At 51.1% G+C, this 22,385-nt stretch overlaps 2 protein-coding genes across 2 annotated transcripts in view; one reads left to right on the top strand and one right to left on the bottom strand.

Annotated features, from left to right (window-relative positions):
• Window positions 1–634: 634 nt before the first annotated feature.
• COMMD5 (COMM domain containing 5) lies at window positions 635–7,047 on the bottom strand. The gene is made up of 7 exons (XM_075573339.1): window positions 6,764–7,047; window positions 4,432–4,595; window positions 4,324–4,352; window positions 4,148–4,198; window positions 3,022–3,117; window positions 1,913–1,988; window positions 635–908 (listed from the first exon to the last, which is right to left on the bottom strand). The coding sequence occupies exons 1-7, from the start codon at window positions 6,918–6,920 to the stop codon at window positions 807–809; spliced, it is 675 nt and encodes a 224-aa protein (XP_075429454.1). The 5' UTR covers window positions 6,921–7,047; the 3' UTR covers window positions 635–806.
• A 2,097-nt stretch (window positions 7,048–9,144) lies between these two features.
• The window catches only part of FAM199X (family with sequence similarity 199, X-linked), a 22,203-nt gene continuing 8,962 nt past the window's right edge, over window positions 9,145–22,385 (top strand). Inside the window, 7 exon segments of the mRNA XM_075573337.1 lie at window positions 9,145–9,557; window positions 10,556–10,748; window positions 14,576–14,792; window positions 16,786–16,935; window positions 20,197–20,358; window positions 21,757–21,846; window positions 21,848–22,018. Of these exon segments, the coding sequence (XP_075429452.1) occupies window positions 10,582–10,748; window positions 14,576–14,792; window positions 16,786–16,935; window positions 20,197–20,358; window positions 21,757–21,846; window positions 21,848–22,018 (957 nt within the window). The 5' untranslated portion in view covers window positions 9,145–9,557; window positions 10,556–10,581.

Raw genomic sequence — 22,385 nt, 5'->3', positions numbered from 1 at the left:
CGCGCCCGCTGCCTGTTACATAGCCAAGAACCAGGACTATGTAACACGCTGGCCAGCTCCAATACATTAAGTGATATTCTTACTGATTACAGTGCTGCAGACGCCTTGCTACACAAACAGCTGATCACAAAGCCTCAGTCTGGAACATTATATGTACTTGGGACAATTATATAACCATCTAACACTTATGAAAGAGTTTACAACTCTTGGGAAAGGTTCAATTCACCCGCCCTGCTTATCCCCTTTTTAGTGCTTTAAAAGATTTCTGTACTCAATACTCAGAAACACTCAAAAGAAATATAGAAATCCAGACCCGAATTGGACAAACAAATGTTTTCCACCTGCGATAAAAGTTAACTTATTGAGCTATGTTAATTCCACTGAGAAAACAGAGCAGGGGTCGGCAACTTCAGTCCTCAGGGACCACCAACAGGTCAGGTTTTAAGGATATCCCTGCTTCAGCACAGGTGGCTCAATCAGTGGCTCAGTCACCTGTGCTGAAGCAGCGATATCCTTAAAACCTGACCTGTTGGCGGCCATTAGAGGGCTGGAGTTGCCCTCCCCTGAAATAGTCACATTTTCAAAATGTCACGCGTTTCAAAATGATGGAAAAGAAAAATAATCAAACAAAGGGTTATTTTCCCTATAAAGTTTTATGACTTTTCCAAACAAAACTTCTCCTCCACATCTTTAAGCGCAAAAAAAATATATGTACATTACAATCGGATAATAGACGATATATCACACAAAACAGATCTTCAGAACATTGACAGGACAGGTTCTTGGCTGTGTTAGTGCACGATGAGTCAGTCCTGGATTTTAAGAACACTCCTCCTCTCCAGATCGTTCATTTCCTTCAGTATAAGAGCGACGTTATACCTCAATTCCTGAAACTTGATCACTGGAACCTGTAAACAAGATCACAAGTATTGGTCAAACATCGTGCTTCGATACGCACTGTGTCACAACGTCCTACATAGCAGGGGTGCACAAACCTTATAATCTGCTCTCCCCCCCCCCCCCTACTTGTTTGCCAGCGGTTTCTGATGTCACAGCGTCACGAGACGTCGCGCCATCATGCCAACGCGACATCATGAGATCCCCACGGCTGCATTTCGACGCCATGGTGACGTGTCGCCAGAAGCCACCGGAGTCCAGGTAAGGGACCTGCACAGGCCTTGCGCACGCTCCCCCAGCATTAAATTTAAATGCTTTGGTTAGACCTTAGGGGCTCTAAGCGCTGCCCCCCAAAAATCTCGAGCCCCCCAGTTTGCGCACCCCTGCTATACAGTAAAATGGAGTATTTATTTTTGGGCCGCCGACATACTAATATTTACCAACCAATATAGAAATTGCTTTCAGTAGTAAAGTCTACTGTTTCTGGACACAGGAGGGATGGATCTGGGGGCTATTTCCCATAATTCCTGGAATTCAGTGCATCATGGTTGTGGGGTTTGCGTTATAAGGGTTGTTCACTTAAGGTCAAAGTGAACTAATGGAAGATATATGGGAAATTGAGGTGCAAACAGCTTATATATTCCTTCCTCCCCCCCCCCCCACATTGTTCCTGGATGTCTAACTGCGCTTTGGTGGGTTTTCACAGTGTTTATCTAATCTCTTTGTGATACGGCCTTCGTAACAATTCGTTTTTCATAAGATGCTTATATGCAACATTTTCACTTTTGAGGCACATTGAATCTATTAAGGAAACCACTGACAGGTAAGTTCAGTCAAAGATTTGTAGGATCAGTGTGGTAGCCTTTTTTAAATGATGGTGTGTGTGGAATTACCTTTCCTTACACAGAACAGTGACAGAGTGGCAGAGTGGCAGAGTGACAGAGTGACAGAGTGACAGAGTGGACAGAGTGACAGAGTGGCAAGCACTGGTGCGGTGATATAGACACAGACTTACTTCCAAGCGATGCGACGTTCCATCAGAAAGTTTCAGCTGCATTAGAATAGACGGTTGTAAGGCCCTAGCCAGGGAGCTGGAAGAAATTGCAAGAACAAGGTTAAAAATCTAAATAGAGCTAAACATTCCCCCGTCCCAATATAAGAAAGACGCCCTCTGCTACATTATACTTGTTTGGAGTTTGACAAATTTCACAGGAGTATTCAGTTTTTAAGAACAGCTTTAAAGGACCAAAGGAAACAAACCATTTGGACCCCTCTGAGCACGTGACCTGCATATTGGACACGGGTTAATACTCAGGTCGCAAGCTGGCCCACTTTCACCTTCCACAAAAGGTCCTTCAAAATGACCAATAACTCCCCTCAATCCGTCCCCATATACCATCACACACGTCAAATGATGCCGCGGGTCACGTCACATGACCCCACAGCGTAATTTGACGCAGCTCCAAGGTAGGGGGTGGGGAGGAGGGGTGTGTGTGTGTGTGTGGCGCGAGCACTGGGGCAGACAAGACAGAGGGGCGCAGCAGCAAAAGTTTGTATTTCCAGAGCGACGCCGGGTCACGAAGGAGCGCGGAAGCTAGCGCGTTCTACTATGGACGCCGACTTAAGATTGCACTGTGCTCTGGTGAGAGATTCATTTTACCCTGCCGGACACTTAATATTTCAAATGTGTACACCTCCTGATCAGAGCTTCAGATAAAAACAGCATTAAAGCTGCAGACCAAGCAATATCCTACATGGGTGTTTAAAAAGGGCAAGAAAAGATCTCTTACAGTACGTCAAAGAAAGAGCAATCGGGTGACTTTAGGAACACATACAGGATACAAGCACTCACAGGAAACATAGGGGAAAGGGAAAAGAGAATTGAAAGTGGATGCATGTTTTGGTCCTATATTAAATGTTTTTGCACTTAATTCTAAGTTTTCTGAGGGTGCCTGTATTTGGTTTGTTCTACCGTCGCTGGTAAAGCCCTGGGGTGAAATCTTTGGACTTATTGCGAGCGTCCTCTTACCCTACCTACGCGTTATATTTGACAAGGATAAGATACGTTACGCCGTATCCATCCCACGCGAGGCCGTACAAGAAGCGCGAGGGTTTGCCCATTACCTGGTAGAAATCGCCACATCCACTCTCCACCTGAGAGCTTCCACAGTCGGTAGGCGAACGCCCTGCTTCATAGCGGCGTTCTCAAGAACTGGACGCCTGCAAGAAATGTGGACGGTAGAGAATAATAATAATAAAAAATAAATAAAAAAAACAATGCCGATTGCTGAAGAAAAGGAAATACATAGCAGAAGTGCAATTCTAATTCATGATCACGTGTGTTACAATTTGTTTATGCATGTTAAAAAATAAAAAAAAATTAAAAAAGGGGGGCGGGGGGGGTGTTTGCGGTTTGAACCTCATGCAGTCAGCCCATTAACACTTTAGGGTACAGCGGTTTCTCATAGCCCTGTTAACATCCAAATGCAGCAAGAGCAGGGGTGGGTAACTCCAGTTCTCAAGGGCCACCAACAGGTCAGATTTTCAGGATACCCCTGCTTCAGCACAGGTTGGCTCAATCGGTGGCCACGTGTGCTGAAGCAGGGATATCCTGAAAACCTGACCTGTTGGGGGCCGTTGAGGACTGGAGTTGCCCAGCCCCGGAGCAAGAGGGTATGTCTGTAAGTTACATTTCGGACTTTACCATGAGAAGATCTTTATGATACTCCAAAGTACAGGCAGATCTTTCCCTAGAGCTAAAGCATTAAAACAACTTGGCGAGAAGAATATATCACAAGCTTTAAATATGATAACGAGCCTGTGAAATCGTAAAGCTGCATTACAAGCAACATGTGATAAAATCAGAGGGTATTAAGCAGGAGGCTTCAGGAGCTGACCGCGTTAATTTCAGCTGCGGGGACCCCCTGCTCCCCAAGATACTTCTGTAGGTATCTCCCCGGGCACAGGGAACAGAAGGAAACTGCGACGGGTGACGTTACGGCGTCCTATTCGCACCTGTGGGATATTTATACCTCCATATTGTTTATCCTATCCTGCGCTTCTCTATTTTTTCTTAAATATGGTGTACACAGCTTGGCATTCTCCCGGGGGGGGGGGGGGGGGCACCTTCAGAGGTATGTATTTTGGGGAGCAGTTGAAATGAACGCGATTCAGCTTCGGAGACCATCTGCGTCCCAATTAGAAGAAAAAATAAAACGCTAAGCAGAGCCACACCTTTAAAAACACTGACCTGCTGCCATATACTATGTTGGCAAATTCCCCTATAAAATCCTCTGGTATCCTATAAAACAAAAAAACAACAAGAATCAATTCCAAAGTCATTTGTGAGACAGCAATAAAATGCCATTTATGTCCAGGAGCGAGACGGATAAAGCCAGGAGCGTAACTTTCTGGGTCTCAACTTACCTGAGCTCTTTCAAGTCTTCCTTAAAAACCTGAAACAAGAGAGGACGTTAGAATGAAATGTCTCCATGTAACGGTGTCAAAGGGTACGAACCCGACTACGCCACTCACCTCCTGCTTCAGCGTGGACACGGGAAGTCTAAGTGCCATGCGCAGGAGGGTGTACGCCCCAGAAGTGATGAAACTTAGCTGCTCTTCTGAAATTGAGGTATTTGTTTCGGCTATAATTTTCAGAGGTTCCCTGCTGTCTTCTCCCCCTACGGCCCCCACCACCGCTGTTAAAAAAACATACAGAAGAAAAACGATTGCAAACTTAAAATTCATTTTTGCAATCACTTTAATGCCTGGATCTGCAAAGCTCTGTTAAGTCAGGACTCATAACCGGACACTATCTAAAGCAGGAGCGGGCCGTATGTTCTGAGTTAACATGGTATCCTAAAGGTAATTATACGCAAAAACAATCCATGGATGACATCCTAATTGCATAGGCTTTAAGATCACGTTATTGTAGCACAACGATGTGCTACTGTAGTTTAGAATAAGGTGTCATTATGCCAGTCCTGGTGTCACGTTAATAAGACTCCAAAATCGGGATTTTGCTAACGGGGGAGGGAGAAAGAGGAGAGAGAGCGAGCGAAAGAAAGAGGGGGGGTGGGAGAGAGAGCGAAAGAAAGAGGGGGGGGGGGAGAGAGCGAAAGAAAGAGGGGGGGGGAGAGAGAGCGAAAGAAAGAGGGGGGGGGGGAGAGAGAGCGAAAGAAAGAGGGGGGGGGGGAGAGAGAGCGAAAGAAAGAGGGGGGGGGAGAGAGAGCGAAAGAAAGAGGGGGGGGGGGAGAGAGAGCGAAAGAAAGAGGGGGGGGGGGGAGAGAGAGAGCGAAAGAAAGAGGGGGGGGGGAGAGAGAGAGCGAAAGAAAGAGGGGGGGGGGGAGAGAGAGAGCGAAAGAAAGAGGGGGGGAGAGAGAGCGAAAGAAAGAGGGGGGTGAGAGAGAGAGAGCGAAAGAGGGGGGGAGAGAGAGAGCGAAAGAAAGAGGGGGGGAGAGAGAGAGCGAAAGAAAGAGGGGGGGAGAGAGAGAGAGTGAAAGAAAGGGGGGGGAGAGAGAGAGCGAAAGAAAGAGGTGGGGAGAGAGAGCGAAAGAAAGATTAGGGGGAGAGAGAGCGATAGCGAAAGAAAGATTGGGGGGAGAGAGAGCGAGAGCGAAAGAAAGATTGGGGGGAGAGAGAGCGAGAGCGAAAGAAAGATTGGGGGGAGAGAGAGCGAGAGCGAAAGAAAGATTGGGGGGAGAGAGAGCGAGAGCGAAAGAAAGATTGGGGGGAGAGAGAGCGAGAGCGAAAGAAAGAGGGGGGAGAGAGAGCGAGAGCGAAAGAAAGAGGGGGGAGAGAGAGAGAGCGAAAGAAAGAGGGGGGAGAGAGAGAGCGAAAGAAAGAGGGGGGAGAGAGAGAGCGAAAGAAAGAGGGGGGGAGAGAGAGAGCGAAAGAAAGAGGGGGGGAGAGAGCAAAAGAAAGCGGGGGAGAGCGAGAGAGCGAAAGAAAGCGGGGGAGAGCGAAAGAAAACGGGGGAGAGCGAAAGAAAGCGGGGGAGAGCGAAAGAAAGCGGGGGAGAGTGAGAGAGAGCAATAGAAAGCGGGGGAGAGCGAAAGAAAGCGGGGGAGAGCGAAAGAAAGCGGGGGAGAGCGAAAGAAAGCGGGGGAGAGCGAAAGAAAGCGGGGGAGAGAGAAAGAAAGCGGAGGAGAGCAAAAGAAAGCGGGGGAGAGCGAAAGAAAGCGGGGGAGAGTGAGAGAGAGCAATAGAAAGCGGGGGAGAGCGAAAGAAAGCGGGGGAGAGAGAAAGAAAGCGGGGGAGAGCGAAAGAAAGCGGGGGAGAGTGAGAGAGAGCAATAGAAAGCGGGGGAGAGCGAAAGAAAGCGGGGGAGAGAGAAAGAAAGCGGGGGAGAGAGAAAGAAAGCGGGGGAGAGAGAAAGAGGGGGAAGGTTACAGGAAACACCTAACAGGATGAGCAATCCTTGAGAATCTTACTCATGTCTGGAACTTGTAAGGCTGTGAATGAGCCGTACGGCTTCCCAATGAGAGAGCTGGGTTAATGGATTTACTGGATCTGCACTTCTTTAACCCAGGCTGTGCTGAAAAGCTGTGTAATACGGCACGCATTAGCTTATAGGGCGGGTCCATGTTAAAAAGGGATTTGAAGCAAAAGGTGACTGTGTGCTCATCTGCATGTCATTTCCCAGAATCCCTAGCTGCAGTGGAAGCTTTGTATGTTAGGAGATAATGGTGAAAAGCAGGGTCTGAGACATGTTAAAGTGCTCACAAGTTATATTTTGATTTGCTAATTAGAGAGACATTCCCCTAATGAATAACCCCAGATAGGTATCCCCATTAATAAAGTCAGACTTTATTCCCACACACCTCCCTTGTCTGGGACACCTGCAGACTGGGGTCTCCTCACTTACCCTGAAGCACCTTTCCAAAAAGATCTTTGTCCAGCTCCTTCACATATTTTGCCATGGCCTCCACCTCTGGGGGGACTCGGGCTCCCAAGAAGCTGGTCCTATCATTATCTAAAGAGGAGGAGGAGGGATAGGGATGGACGGACTTTGCAGATGTCATCTTCCCCCTCTCAACTGCTCATGAGGTCCCCAACATGCATGAGAGGTGACCAGTGCCAGCCAATGTCCTGCCCCCCCCACACACGTGACCGTGTGAGCCTTGGTCATGTGACGCTCGGATGGAACCTTGGCGGAAGTAAGAGGACAATGAGACGTTCCAAAATAGAACGTTGTGATTTCCCCATTGGGGGAGTATGGTGATGAGCTCCCCCTAGCGGCCCTTTCCGACGTCTGCCTGAATAAATCTCACATTGTTCATTGTCAATAGTACTCATCATTCATATTAATAAGAAGTGACGCACCTACAAACACAGACCCGTTAAAATTAGGCACAGGAAAGTAGATGCAGTGCACTTTAGTTCTCCCGACAGTGTGGGATACAGGAGCTTCCAAGCACCTTCTAGGTGGAACTGTACTGAAGTCTATATACTAGGGAAATATTAAAAGCAGAGCTGTTTTAACCCTGTGACTTGTTCCAATTGAAGTGTATGGACCAGTGTATGGGAAGAAGTAGGCAGTGTATTGGGCAGTGTATGGGAAGAAGTGGGCAGTGTATGGGAAGAAGTGGGCAGTGTATGGGAAGAAGTGGGCAGTGTATGGGAAGAAGTGGGCAGTGTATGGGAAGAAGTGGGCAGTGAATGGAAGAAGTGGGCAGTGCATGGGAAGAAGTGGGCAGTGTATGGGAAGAAGTGGGCAGTGAATGGGAAGAAGTGGGCAGTGCAAGGGAAGAAGTGGGCAGTGCATGGGAAGAAGTGGGCAGTGCATGGGAAGAAGTGGGCAGTGCATGGGAAGAAGTGGGCAGTGCATGGGAAGAAGTGGGCAGTGAATGGAAGAAGTGGCAGTGTATGGGAAGAAGTGGCAGTGTATGGGAAGAAGTGGCAGTGCATGGGGCAGTGTATGGGAAGAAGTGGCAGTGCATGGGGCAGTGTATGGGAAGAAGGGGGCAGGGCATGGGGCAGTGTATGGGAAGAAGGGGGCAGGGCATGGGGCAGTGTATAGGAAGAAGTGGCAGTGCATGGGGCAGTGTATGGGAAGAAGTGGCAGTGCATGGGGCAGTGAATGGGAAGAAGTGGCAGTGCATGGGGCAGTGTATAGGAAGAAGTGGCAGTGCATGGGGCAGTGTATAGGAAGAAGTGGGCAGTGCATGGGGCAGTGTATAGGAAGAAGTGGCAGTGCATGGGGCAGTGTATAGGAAGAAGTGGGCAGTGCATGGGGCAGTGTATAGGAAGAAGTGGGCAGTGCATGGGGCAGTGTATAGGAAGAAGTGGCAGTGCATGGGGCAGTGTATGGGAAGAAGTGGGCAGTGCATGGGGCAGTGTATAGGAAGAAGTGGCAGTGCATGGGGCAGTGTATGGGGAGAAGTGGCAGTGCATGGGGCAGTGAATGGGAAGAAGTGGGCAGTGCATGGGGCAGTGTATAGGAAGAAGTGGGCAGTGCATGGGGCAGTGTATGGGAAGAAGTGGCAGTGCATGGGCAGTGTATAGGAAGAAGTGGCAGTGCATGGGGCAGTGTATAGGAAGAAGTGGCAGTGCATGGGGCAGTGTATAGGAAGAAGTGGCAGTGCATGGGGCAGTGTATAGGAAGAAGTGGCAGTGTATGGGGCAGTGTATAGGAAGAAGTGGCAGTGTATAGGAAGAAGTGGCAGTGCATGGGGCAGTGTATGGGAAGAAGTGGCAGTGTATAAGAAGAAGTGGCAGTGCATGGGGCAGTGCATAGGAAGAAGTGGGCAGTGCATGGGGCAGTGTATAGGAAGAAGTGGCAGTGCATGGGGCAGTGTATAGGAAGAAGTGGCAATGCATGGGGCAGTGTATAGGAAGAAGTGGAAGTGCATGGGGCAGTGTATAGGAAGAAGTTGCAGTGTATGGGGCAGTGTATAGGAAGAAGTGGCAGTGTATAAGAAGAAGTGGCAGTGCATGGGAAGAAGTGGCAGTGCATGGGAAGAAGTGGCAGTGTATGGGAAGAAGTGGCAGTGTATGGGAAGAAGTGGCAGTGTGTGGGAAGAAGTGGCAGTGCATGGGGCAGTGTATGGGAAGAAGTGGCAGTGTATAGGAAGAAGTGGCAGTGTATAGGAAGAAGTGGCAGTGTATAGGAAGAAGTGGCAGTGTATGGGGCAGTGTATGGGAAGAAGTGGGCAGTGCATGGGGCAGTGTATAGGAAGAAGTGGCAGTGTATAGGAAGAAGTGGTAGTGTATGGGGCAGTGTATGGGAAGAAGTGGGCAGTGCATGGGGCAGTGTATAGGAAGAAGTGGCAGTGTATAGGAAGAAGTGGCAGTGTATAGGAAGAAGTGGCAGTGCATGGGGCAGTGTATGGGAAGAAGTGGCAGTGCATGGGGCAGTGTATAGGAAGAAGTGGCAGTGTATGGGGCAGTGTATGGGAAGAAGTGGGCAGTGCATGGGGCAGTGTATAGGAAGAAGTGGCAGTGTGGCAGTGGGATACAGCAGGGCTCCCATGCTCTCTCTGGCCCTCCCATGCTGCAGAGGGCGCAGGGCGGTTTGTTTTTAGCAGCCACCCCAGTGAGTTGCCAGAGAGGAAGCGGAGCCCGGGGGGAGAGAGGGATGTGCTGGCCCTGCCCGGATACACCCGCGGTGTGGGGGGCTGTGATCCGACCCTCCGTGCGGTGACCCGGTCTCATTCAAGGTGCCGTTTATCTATAGCGCGTTATAAATGGGGCGTTATATGATCAGACTGGTTACAGAAGGGATTTCTCCAGGTTGCTGATCGCATTGTATTCTCCATCAAGCTATTGCTAACACACACACACACACACACACACACACACACACACACACACACACACACACACACACACACACACACACACACACACACACACACACACACACACACACACACACACACACACACACACACACACACACACACACACAGACATATATACACACACACACACATACAGATACATAGACATATATACACACACACACACATACAGATACATAGACATATATACACACATACACACATACAGATACATAGACATATATACACACATACACACATACAGATACATAGACATATATACACACATACACACATACAGATACATAGACATATATACACACATACACACATATACAGATACATAGACATATATACACACATACACACATACAGATACATAGACATATATACACACACACACATACAGATACATAGACATATATACACACATACACACATACAGATACATAGACATATATACACACATACACACATATACAGATACATAGACATATATACACACATACACACATACAGATACATAGACATATATACATACACACACATACAGATACATAGACATATATACACACATACACACATACAGATACATAGACATATATACACACATACACACATATACAGATACATAGACATATATACACACATACACACATACAGATACATAGACATATATACACACACACACACATACAGATACATAGACATATATACACACATACACACATACAGATACATAGACATATATACACACATACACACATACAGATACATAGACATATATACACACATACAGATACATAGACATATATACACACATACAGATACATAGACATATATACACACATGAATATATATCTATTTATATCTAGACTTGTGCAGCCGGCCCTCGGGCAGCATGTCTGAAGGCCTCTATGAGAAGTTCCTGGCTCCGGACGAGCCCTTCCCGTTGCTGTCCCAGCGGGGCAGTGTGAGTGACGAGGGCTGCCTGGATGTCAGTGACTTCGGTTGTCAGCTCTCGTCGTGCCACAGGACAGACCCTCTGCGCCGCTTCCACTCCAACAGGTGGGTGACAAGCAGTGGGGACCTTCCACCAGCCCACCCTAGCACATGGGGACTCACCCTGCCCACCCTACCACATGGGGACCTTCCACCAGCCCACCCTAGCACACGGGGACTCACCCAGCCCACCCTAGCACATGGGGACAAACCCAGCCCACCCTAGCACATGGGGACTCACCCAGCCCACCCTAGCACATGGGGACTCACCCAGCCCACCCTAGCACATGGGGACTCACCCAGCCCACCCTACCACATGGGGACGCTCGCCCAGCGACCCTACCATATGGGGACTCTCACCCAGCCCACCCTAGCACATGGGGACTCACCCAGCCCACCCTAGCACATGGGGACTCTCACCCAGCCCACCCTACCACATGGGGACTCTCACCCAGCCCACCCTACCACATGGGGACGCTCACCCAGCGACCCTACCATATGGGGACTCTCACCCAGCCCACCCTACCATATGGGGACTCTCACCCAGCCCACCCTACCATATGGGGACTCTCACCCAGCCCACCCTACCACATGGGGACGCTCACCCAGCGACCCTACCATATGGGGACTCTCACCCAGCCCACCCTACCATATGGGGACTCTCACCCAGCCCACCCTACCATATGGGGACTCTCACCCAGCCCACCCTACCACATGGGGACTCTCACGCTACCACATGGGGACGCTCGCCCAGCCCACCACATGGGGCCGCCCAGCCCACCCTACCACATGGGGCCGCCCGCCCAGCCCACCCTACCACATGGGGCCGCTCGCCCACCCTACCACATGGGGCCGCCCGCCCAGCCCACCCTACCACATGGGGCCGCCCGCCCAGCCCACCCTACCACATGGGGCCGCCCGCCCGCCCAGCCCACCCTACCACATGGGGCCGCCCACCCACCCAGCCCACCCTACTACATGGGGCCGCCCACCCACCCAGCCCACCCTACTACATGGGGCCGCCCGCCCACCCAGCCCACCCTACCACATGGGGCCGCCCGCCCGCCCAGCCCACCCTACCACATGGGGCCGCCCGCCCGCCCAGCCCACCCTACCACATGGGGCCGCCCGCCCGCCCAGCCCACCCTACCACATGGGGCCGCCCGCCCGCCCAGCCCACCCTACCACATGGGGCCGCCCGCCCGCCCAGCCCACCATACCACATGGGGCCGCCCGCCCAGCCCACCCTACCACATGGGGCCGCCCGCCCAGCCCACCCTACCACATGGGGCCGCCCGCCCAGCCCACCCTACCACATGGGGCCGCCAGCCTTCCCTACCATATGGGGACTCTTACCCAGCCTACCCTACCACATGGGGACTCTCACACAGCCCACCCTACCACATGGGGACGCTCGCCCAGCCCACCCTACCACATGGGGACGCTCGCCCAGCCCACCCTACCACATGGGGACGGTCGCCCAGCGACCCTACCACATGGGGACTCTCACCCAGCCCACCCTACCACGTGGGGACTCTCACCCAGCCCACCCTACGACGTGGGGCCTTCACCCAGTGACCGTACCACGTGGGGCCTTCACCCAGCGACCCTACCACATGGGGACTCTCTCCCAGCCCACCCTAGCACATGGGGCCTTCACCCAGCGACCCTACCACATGGGGCCTTCACCCAGCGACCCTACCACATGGGGACTCTCTCCCAGCGACCCTACCACATGGGGACTCTCTCCCAGCCCACCCTAGCACATGGGGCCTTCACCCAGCGACCCTACCACATGGGGACTCTCTCCCAGCCCACCCTAGCACATGGGGCCTTCACCCAGCGACCCTACCACATGGGGACGCCCGCCCAGCGACCCTACCACATGGGGACGCCCGCCCAGCGACCCTACCACATGGGGACGCCCGCCCAGCCCACCCTACCACATGGGGACGCCCGCCCAGCGACCCTACCACATGGGGACGCCCGCCCAGCCCACCCTACCACATGGGGACGCCCGCCCAGCGACCCTACCACATGGGGACGCCCGCCCAGCGACCCTACCACATGGGACTCTCTCCCAGCCCACCCTAGCACATGGGGCCTTCACCCAGCGACCCTACCACGTGGGGCCTTCACCCAGCAACCCTACCACATGGGGCCTTCACCCAGCGACCCTATCACATGGGGACGCCCGCCCAGCCCACCCTGCCACACGGGGACGCTCGCCCAGCGACCCTACCACATGGGGACGCCCGCCCAGCGACCCTACCACATGGGGACGCCCGCCCAGCGACCCTACCACATGGGGACGCCCGCCCAGCGACCCTACCACATGGGGACGCCCGCCCAGCGACCCTACCACATGGGGACGCCCGCCCAGCGACCCTACCACATGGGGACGCCCGCCCAGCGACCCTACCACATGGGGACGCCCGCCCAGCGACCCTACCACATGGGGACGCCTGCCCAGCGACCCTACCACATGGGGACGCCCGCCCAGTGACCCTACCACATGGGGACTCTCTCCCTGCCCACCCTAGCACATGGGGCCTTCACCCAGCGACCCTACCACATGGGGACGCCCGCCCAGCGACCCTACCACATGGGGACTCTCTCCCAGCCCACCCTACCACATGGGGACGCCAGCCCAGCGACCCTACCACATGGGGACGCTCGCCCAGCCCACCCTACCACATGGGGACGCCAGCCCAGCGACCCTACCACATGGGGACGCTCGCCCAGCCCACCCTACCACATGGGGGGATCGGCAATGCATTGCAAAGCATCACACATTACCCTCTGGCAGTGAAAGGGTTAAGTATGTGGGATTCAGGGTTGTGGGACCGTAACCTCTACTGCCTGATGGACCTGGGGCTATGCCGGCAACAAAGGGTTAACAAATGCTACAATGATGTGTATATTCATCTATTTTATACGCCAGGTTAGGATATTTAATATTCGATCCATGTATATTGGGGCCACTCAGGTTGCTTGCTGCTCAAAGCATTTGATTATATCTGGAACCATATTTGCAGGGTGTCTGAGAGAGACTCCTATCTGTGTGTGTGTGTGTGTGTATGTATATATGTATATATATTTTTTTTTTTCAAATGGAAATATTACTGTATGCTCATTTGCATGTGTTAGACAGGTCTGCAACAACGCCTTTCACCATTATCACCCAGCACACAGTGCTTCCACTGCAGCAAGGGATTCTGGGAAATAACATGCAAATGAGCACACTGCCACCTTTTGCTTCAAAACCATATAACATGGTCCCCTGTAAGCTTATGCTTGCTGCATTTCACAGCTTTGAGCACAGCCTGGGTTAAGATGCATAGCCAGCAAACCCACAGACAGCCGTTTCGACCTTAATGAGTCACATCAGTGTGCGATTGGTTATACTGGTTTTGCAAAATGAAGCAGGGATAGGTTTCACCACACTTAGTTTAGTTATGGTGGGTAAAAAAAGTGACAAAAAGCCTCCACAGTAAAGCATATAGCAAATGGAAATATTACTATATTATATATACATATACACACACACGAAACAGGACAGGCACTCCTATACTAAAAAAAAAGTGACATTTTCTTGACTCCCAGTGGGGACCGAAACGTTGAGTCAATACATTCACTTATTTTGAGTAGAGGAGTGCCTGTCCTGTTTTCCTCTCTTATTTGTATGTAGGGGCGTCATGCTAGACTGTGTGGGTGTTTCCAAATATTTGAATGAAATATCACCCTGTCATCAAGTTCAAAGCATTTGTCACGTCCTGATCATGTCCCCTTTTGTGAGTCGCCAGGTAAAATGATCTCCGGATTGTGTAGGTTGTGTACATTGGATTGTAATGTGTATCCCGTACGGGGGTTTCCCCCCCCCCCCCCCCCAGGAATCTAACGTCTTGTGGCACTAGCGTGGCAAGCTCTGAGTGCAGCGAGGAACTCTTCTCCTCCGTCTCAGTGGGAGACCAAGATGACTGCTATTCCCTGCTGGACGACCAGGAGTTCACCTCGTTTGACCTGTTTCCAGAGGGCAGCGTCTGCAGTGATGTCTCCTCGTCCATCAGCACATACTGGGACTGGTCCGATAGTGAGTTTGAGTGGCAGGTACGTTACGTCCTTCAACCTATAGGCAAAGGTCCCAGTGTAGGACTCTCGCCCAGGAATAGAAACTCCGCTTCCAGATGTACCCACCGTTCTCTCTCCGACTGTCACGGTGCAGCGAGACGTACACGGTGCAACCGCGAGAGCTGCTGTGCGTTAATGTTGGCTGCATCTGTATACTGTTCTGCGCGTATGAAATGCTCGGCGGCCATTGAGCATGATGCACTTTTCTTATTCTGTTTGTTTATATGGATTTCTTGTGGAGTGAAAAAAAATAAAATGATATGGTTAAGAATAAGCAACCAGGATATTTGGTCGCGGCTGTTTCGGTGCAAGTGACCTCACCGCAGTGACCGTACCCCCTACCCGAAAACGTATGCCCTACCCGAAAAGTTACCTTCTAGTAGAAGCGGTGGAGTGGCAGGGGTCCACTGGAGGCCATTACTGTTCCTATAAAATTGCTTGGAGATGAGGGTATCTTCACACGAAATCTTAGCGCGCGGCACTTTTGAAACTTCTGCATGAGTACTGCGCTTATATGGTAGAGACCTGCGAGGCTTAAAAATCCCTTTACACATCATTTTGTCCATGAAGGACTCTTATAACACTCTCTTATAAACGGTATTACTACTGCACCTATAAACTAGTGTACCCTTTCCCAGAACTAGGAGGGCTGCAACAACTTTCAAACTGCCTCAAAAGTGGATACTGAATTGCTACTAGAATTTACTTTCCATTTCTTGCACATTTTGTAAAAAGAAACAGCAGTTTGCATGGTAACAAGGTGTCACAGCCTCGGACTAAAGACTTTGCTTCAGGATTGTTTGGGTGTATTCAGACGTTACAGGTGTTCAGCATACACCTGTCCATCCTTCTCTTGATGCACACGCCTGTCCTTGTATAGTGATGCTATTAAAGGAAGGTAGCAACGCCTGACTGCGCTGTTAGATGTTCTCATTAAATCAGCCATGCTTCCTACTCGGCTATTGTATGATATGCTACAGTTTAGGCTTGTTTTATCGTTGGTGCTGCTGGGCGCGCGACCAGCGTTGCGCGTGCATGTGACGTGCGCGTTTAGTTTGTAGGCTGCAAGCGGTGTCGCGCGCAGTTAGGGGGCGTGACGCTGACATCACAGCGTTGGGCCGCGCTGTGGTTGGTTCGTCTCGAGGCAGCAGCGCGAAAGTAAAATTTTATTGTAATTTCCTTGGTCTGCCGCGCCATCGCTCACGGCCGTCCGCACGCGTCCCTAGTATAGAAACGTCTGGCGAACACAGCCAATTGTAATTGACGTGCGCGCACAGAAGCGCACGCGCGCTATATTACAGGCCTTAGAAGACAGCAGCTTTCTCAGCCATGACTGCCTGACTCGTATTGCTATGTAGGAGTTGGAGATTGACAGGGGACATAACCAGGTTATAACCAGCCATCACTTAACCTTAACACTTAACTTAAGCACAGCTCCTTTCTTGCTTGTATTGTTAGTCATCCAGATAGGGCCGTGTTTACTAAGCAGTGCTACTGCCGGAGACGCCTGCCAGCATGACTTGGTAAGGATGGTCCCTTTCAAGTGAATGGACATGAGGTGTCTTGTGGAGTAGCACTTAAACATGGCGGGCGATTAGGCGTTATTGGTGCATTACTCTGTTTGAGCTGTGACCAGCATCCGAACCGTCGGCGGCTTTTATAGAAGGCGACACGGTGGCGGCGAGAACAAAGTGCAGCAGCTGTTACAGGCCGGCCATAGGGCGCGCGATGCAGAGCGACTGCGCGGCTTATTTTTCAAAAGACGAATCATTTTGTTTTTTCGCGCGGCGGCCGCGTCCGCCACACCTCCCTAATCGCTGGATGCGCAGTTCACCCATCGCTCGCTACTATAATCTTAGCCTTGGACGGATGGTCATTTCCGGTTTCGATACCGCGTATGCCGTCGTCCATTTAATGTTTCGCACCTTTTTTTTTGATGTAACGCGGATTTCCCTCTTTGTGCGTCTTCCAGTTGCCCGGCAGTGACATCGCGAGCGGCAGCGACGTGCTCTCTGATGTCATACCCAGCATCCCCAGCTCGCCGTGCCTCCCGTCTAAAAAAAAGACCAAGCACAGGAACCTGGACGAGCTCCCGTGGAGCGCAATGACAAACGATGAACAGGTGAGCGCTATACGCACCGCCGCAGTCGCCAGCCACGCCCACGACGTAGTTCCGGCCGGCGCACGGTTTGCTGTAGGAGGATCGTTTTATATTCTAACCGAGGCCAACTCCAGTCCTCAAGGGCTAACAGCAGGTTTTCAGGATATCCCTGCTTCAGCACAGGTGGCTGTGCTGCAGCAGGGATATCCTGAAAACCTGTTGGTGGCCCCTGAGGACTGGAGTTGGCCGCCCCTGTATTATAAGCCGTGCATACAAGTGAATGAGTAAACCCTCCCCTGCAATGTTTAAGAGTTTGGTCATCTTACTAGACCGATTAGATGCGTCCCACGCAGGGACCGTCCCACGCAGGGACCGTCCCACGCAGGGAGCGTCCCACGCAGGGACCGTCCCACGCAGGGACCGTCCCACGCAGGGACCGTCCCACGCAGGGACCGTCCCACGCAGGGACCGTCCCACGCAGGGACCGTCCCACGCAGAGCCCGTCCCACCCATAGCCCGTCCCACGCAGAGCCCGTCCCACCCATAGCCCGTCCCACCCATAGCCCGTCCCACCCATAGCCCGTCCCACCCATAGCCCGTCCCACGCAGAGCCCAGCTGGCCACACCGTTCATCGCTGTCAGTTTGGACCGGAGTTTATCAGTTTATTTTTCATTCTGTTGGCGGATTTTTTGACAGTCAAGTTAAATTTGCAGATTGGTAATTAAAGCGTCAACCCGAGCGGGAGATTTTATTTCTTTTATCATGGAACTGAAGCTGGGGGTCTCCGGAGCTGAACCCACATTAATTTCAACTCCGGGGACCCGCTGTTTCTGGAAATACTTGCTTCCGTATTGGTTGCCGGTAGCTGCTCCGGGCCGCTAGCTGGGGTTCACGTAATGGCCGCTTTGAAAAACGCCTGCCCCCTGCCGGCCAATAGGAAGCCGTGACGTTATCCGGTGTGACTTGCTATTGGCCCACGTGACGCGGGAGCTTAAAAAAGCAGAGCGATAGAGACCAGCATCCCCTTCGGAGCCAAGTATCTCGGGAAGCAGGGGGTCCCCGTCGCGGAAATGGGTGGGGGTCCGCTCCGGAGACCCCCTGCTTCAATCCTACATTAAAAAATAAGATAATGCCGCTCGGAGCTTCATTTCTACTCTAACTGGGATATTGCAATGCTTTTGAGTATAGTATTCTTTCATTTCGTGCGTAGCGCGCACCGCGTTTCCTGTGTCATCGCGTGTCCCTTCGCTGTTCTTTGTTGCTTCTAATCTTCTATAGCAAAAAAAAAAGTGCAAGAATCTTTTTTATCTGAAATCTCTGTTTTTGCTCCATTTCTCACCCGAGGTTCAGGACGTTCAGTTATTGACGTTCTATCTGTATTTTAGATTTATTTTCTCTTTTTCCGCCCTCGCGGTTGCCGTTCCTGTGCATTTTTATCTTTTGTTTTAGCGGACCCCTTGTGGATTTATCAGTTGATTTCAACGATACTTTAAATGTATGCTATTATGTAAAATGTTAACATAAAGAGGCAATCCAAGCGCCGTTTATTAAAACAAACGAAAAAACATAATATATTTTTTGTTTTTCATCTATACAGCCTTTGATTATCCTTATTGAAAACTAATTACCTAAGGTGCCGATCAATTAGTTCTCCTGTGATCGATCAGCAAAGATCCTTTCCAGCGTTTACTAAATGGCCGCCTTTTCAGTTTCAATCAACCAATCGTTCAGGCAGTGTAACTCAGCAGCTACAATGTATTCTATAACTAATGTAATGTTATCTATTGTTACCGTTTGCAGCTCAAACTGCTGGGAATATTGACAACAAATAATCCCAAACAGGAAAGTGTTGCAAAGATCTTGCACTGCTGGGGAGGAGGGATAAAACCTGCTATAGAAATCAGAGGATGCTCAGTATATTAAACTCGTAAAAAAAAATGGCATTAAGAGGTTAATAAAATAAAAAATGCAGTACGTTATTTAATACCACAGAATTGATTTATTGCAATTTGTTTTTAAACACATGTAAAATTGCTTGGATCATATCTTTAAAGCGCTTTATATATTGCAAAATAAATAAATGGATTTTAGTTGTTGCAAAGAAATTAGGCAAAAAAACAAATCCCATAGCAGGGGATAATTAAAGCAGCAAAACAAACAGGGGGGTTACAGAGGCCCCGTGCTCTTCCCAAATGCCGGGGGACCGCGCGAGGCCTCTGCAACTCAACTTACCGAAATTCAGCCGGCTTCGGGACGCGTCGCCATGGCAATGTGACGTCACATGACCCGGCTGCGTAATTTGCCGCCGCACTAAGGTGAAAGGGGGGAGGGGCGAGCACTGTGGGAGAGCAGGCAGGGGGGGGGGGCGCAGCAACAAAAGTTTGCGCACCCCTGGTTTAACTTGTATCGTGTTTAGTATCTTGCCCCCCTAACAATGTCCTGCTCGCTCCTCATTTGTGTGTTAAATCCTTATTTTATTCATTTCTTCTGCTGTTTCCATGGTAACCGTTTACACTGGGCTCTGGTAGTGTTCCATTTAAACCTCCCGGACTTTTAATATATATTTTTATATAGCCTCCTGAACAAAGTATCAGATAATTTTTTTTTTTTTTTTTTTAATATAAAAGCTTTGGCAAGACCAAGAAGGAACATGTAAAAATAAAATGCAAGCCCCATGGCATTCTGCGCGGCCCGCCCCTGGACAGGAGGTCGTGTGAGAGGGTCCTGCGCGTCCCGCCGCTGTACAGGAGGTCGTGTTAGAGGTTCCTGCGCGTCCCGCCGCTGTACAGGAGGTCGTGTTAGAGGTTCCTGCGCGTCCCGCCGCTGTACCGGAGGCTGTGTTAGTGGTTCCTGCGCGTCCCGCCGCTTTACCGGAGATCGCGTTAGAGGTTCCTGCGCGTCCCGCCGTTGTACCGGAGGTTGTGTTAGAGGTTCCTACGCGTCCCGCCGCTGTACAGGAGGCTGTGTTAGAGGTTCCTGCGCGTCCCGCCGTTGTACCGGAGGTTGTGTTAGAGGTTCCTACGCGTCCCGCCGCTGTACCGGAGGCTGTGTTAGAGGTTCCTGCGCGTCCCGCCGCTGTACAGGAGGTCGTGTTAGAGGTTCCTGCGCGTCCCGCCGCTGTACAGGAGGTTGTGTTAGAGGTTCCTGCGCGTCCCGCCGCTGTACAGGAGGTTGTGTTAGAGGTTCCTGCGCGTCCCGCCGCTGTACAGGAGGCTGTGTTAGAGGTTCCTGCGGGGAAGAACCTGATCGCCGTGCTGCTTATCACTCCCATCTCTCCCCAGGTGGAATACATTGAGTACCTGAGCCGGAAGGTCAGCACGGAGATGGGCCTGCGGGAACAACTTGACATCATAAAGATCATCGACCCCACGGCTCAGATCTCCCCCACGGACAGCGAGTTCATCATCGAGTTGAACTGCCTCACCGACGAGAAGCTGAAGCAGGTAACGTCCAAATCTGCGCGGCACATTGTCGCCCCTTCTGAGATCTGCCCGAGTAACCATTTCACTGCTGGGGGGGGGGGGGGGGAGGGACATTACACAGGTTGCTGATCCCTCTGGCAGCTAACGGGGTTAAAATATTGTCTGTAACTTTATTATTTATTTATTATTTTATTTGAGACAGGATTGAAGCAGGGGGTCTCCGGACACTGAACCCCATTAATTTCAGCTGCGGGGTCCCCTGGTTTCCGGGGGTACTTGCCTCCCGTAGTGGGTGCTGGTAGCCGCTCCTGCTGGGGTTTAAAGCTCCAGCATCAGGCGGACCAATAGCAAGCAGGGGGTCCCGGGAGCTGAAATTAACGCGGACCCGCCCCAGAGACCCCCACAATCTTGTGCAAAAAAAAAAGTGCTTGAATTGCTGCTTTAAAAGCAAATAGTGCTTGCTGCACGCTACTGGGTCAGAGTAGCAACTGCGTGGAGACACTGGAAGCCATTACGGGTCGTATGCCTCTAACTTTACACAAGGGCTCTCCGTAGCCCGCTCCTTCCACTTCCCTTACCTCCCCCTTCCTATCCCTCCCGCCCCACTGCTGCGGCGGTACGATATCCCGCCGACGGGGAGATTTCCTTGCTGCACTGCTGACCCAGTAGCGTGCAGCAAGCACTATTTGCTTTGAAAGTTGGTATCTGAATATGCTGGTGTTATACAGGCACCTATGATTACCAGTCTGACACACTGTTTACTGTCAGTGTATCCAACACTATGCGAGGGAAGGGATACTATTTGTCTTTTCTAACAGAGGAAAATTGTTAGATTGTTAGAGGTATTGATCCCACTACACCATATGTATGCTTATTAATACAGCATTTACCACACCCAATTTCTAGGTGGTGAATTAGAGTTTATGCTGTCACTGGTCCATTGCCTTTTTAAGGCCACTGAAAGTACATATGTGATGTGTGTTCTCTATTTATGGGCATCTCGTGTTCCTACTACACGCAGGAATAGATGGGGTTAACCTCAAGTGATATATGAGATTTTCTACCCATATTTATCCCCATTTGTTCGCTATATTGCTCCACCTAGGGGTTCAGCATTTACCCATATTTTTAACCATTTGAGTGTTATTCAAGCATTGATGTATTAAAACTTTTTTGTTTTGCGCCATTTTAGTTTCTGGTATAAGGTTTTTTATCCTTGTGGCCTAGAAATATATTTACACGTTTGGTTTCGAGTGCATCTATAGGAGTATCTTTGAACTTCTCTGTTCACTCTCTCTACTAATAATACTAATACTAATAATACTACTAATAATACATTTTTACTTTGGGCGAGTCCCAGAGATTTCGGCCTGATTAATATCCGGTGACGCGCGTCTCTCGCCGTCTCCCCGTTGGTAGGTGAGGAGCTATATAAAGGAGCACAGTCCTCGGCAGCGCGCCACGCGGGAGACGTGGAAACGGAGCAGTTACAGCGGCGCCAGTACAAGCGGGGGTGAGCGGCGCCAGTGTGAGCAGCAGCAGTGCCAGCATGGTCAGTACGGCAAGCAGCAGCGGCTCCAGCGGCGGCAACTCGGCCTCGAACTCCAGCGCCAACATGAGCCGGACTCACAGCGACGGCAACTTGTCCGCCAGCGCGGCCGAGAGAATCCGGGACTCCAAGGTAACGTGTGTGTGTGTGTGTCAAGGGGGGCTGCAGTGTGTGTGTGTGTGTGTGTGTGTGTCAAGGGGGGCTGCAGTGTGTGTGTGTGTGTGTGTGTGTGTGTGTGTGTGTGTGTGTGTGTGTGTGTGTGTGTGTATTTATATCTTACTATATATAATTGAAAGCACTGTATGTTTGCCTGCCTGGATGTCCGGTGTCCCTAGGGGAAATCTCATTGGTCCCTTGGGCCGCCCGCCCCCGCACACCTCTCATTGGCCTGAGGCGGAGTGACGGGCCAAAGGGGACGGACGGGGACACACACACACACAGACACACAGACACAGAGACACACACACACACAGACACACACACACACAGACACACACAC

Source organism: Ascaphus truei, chromosome 16 (genome assembly GCF_040206685.1).
Source record: "Ascaphus truei isolate aAscTru1 chromosome 16, aAscTru1.hap1, whole genome shotgun sequence".
Taxonomy (NCBI): Eukaryota; Metazoa; Chordata; class Amphibia; order Anura; family Ascaphidae; genus Ascaphus; species Ascaphus truei.
The sequence above is the reverse complement of the archived record's forward strand: the minus strand, read 5'-3'. Positions and strand labels throughout refer to the sequence as shown.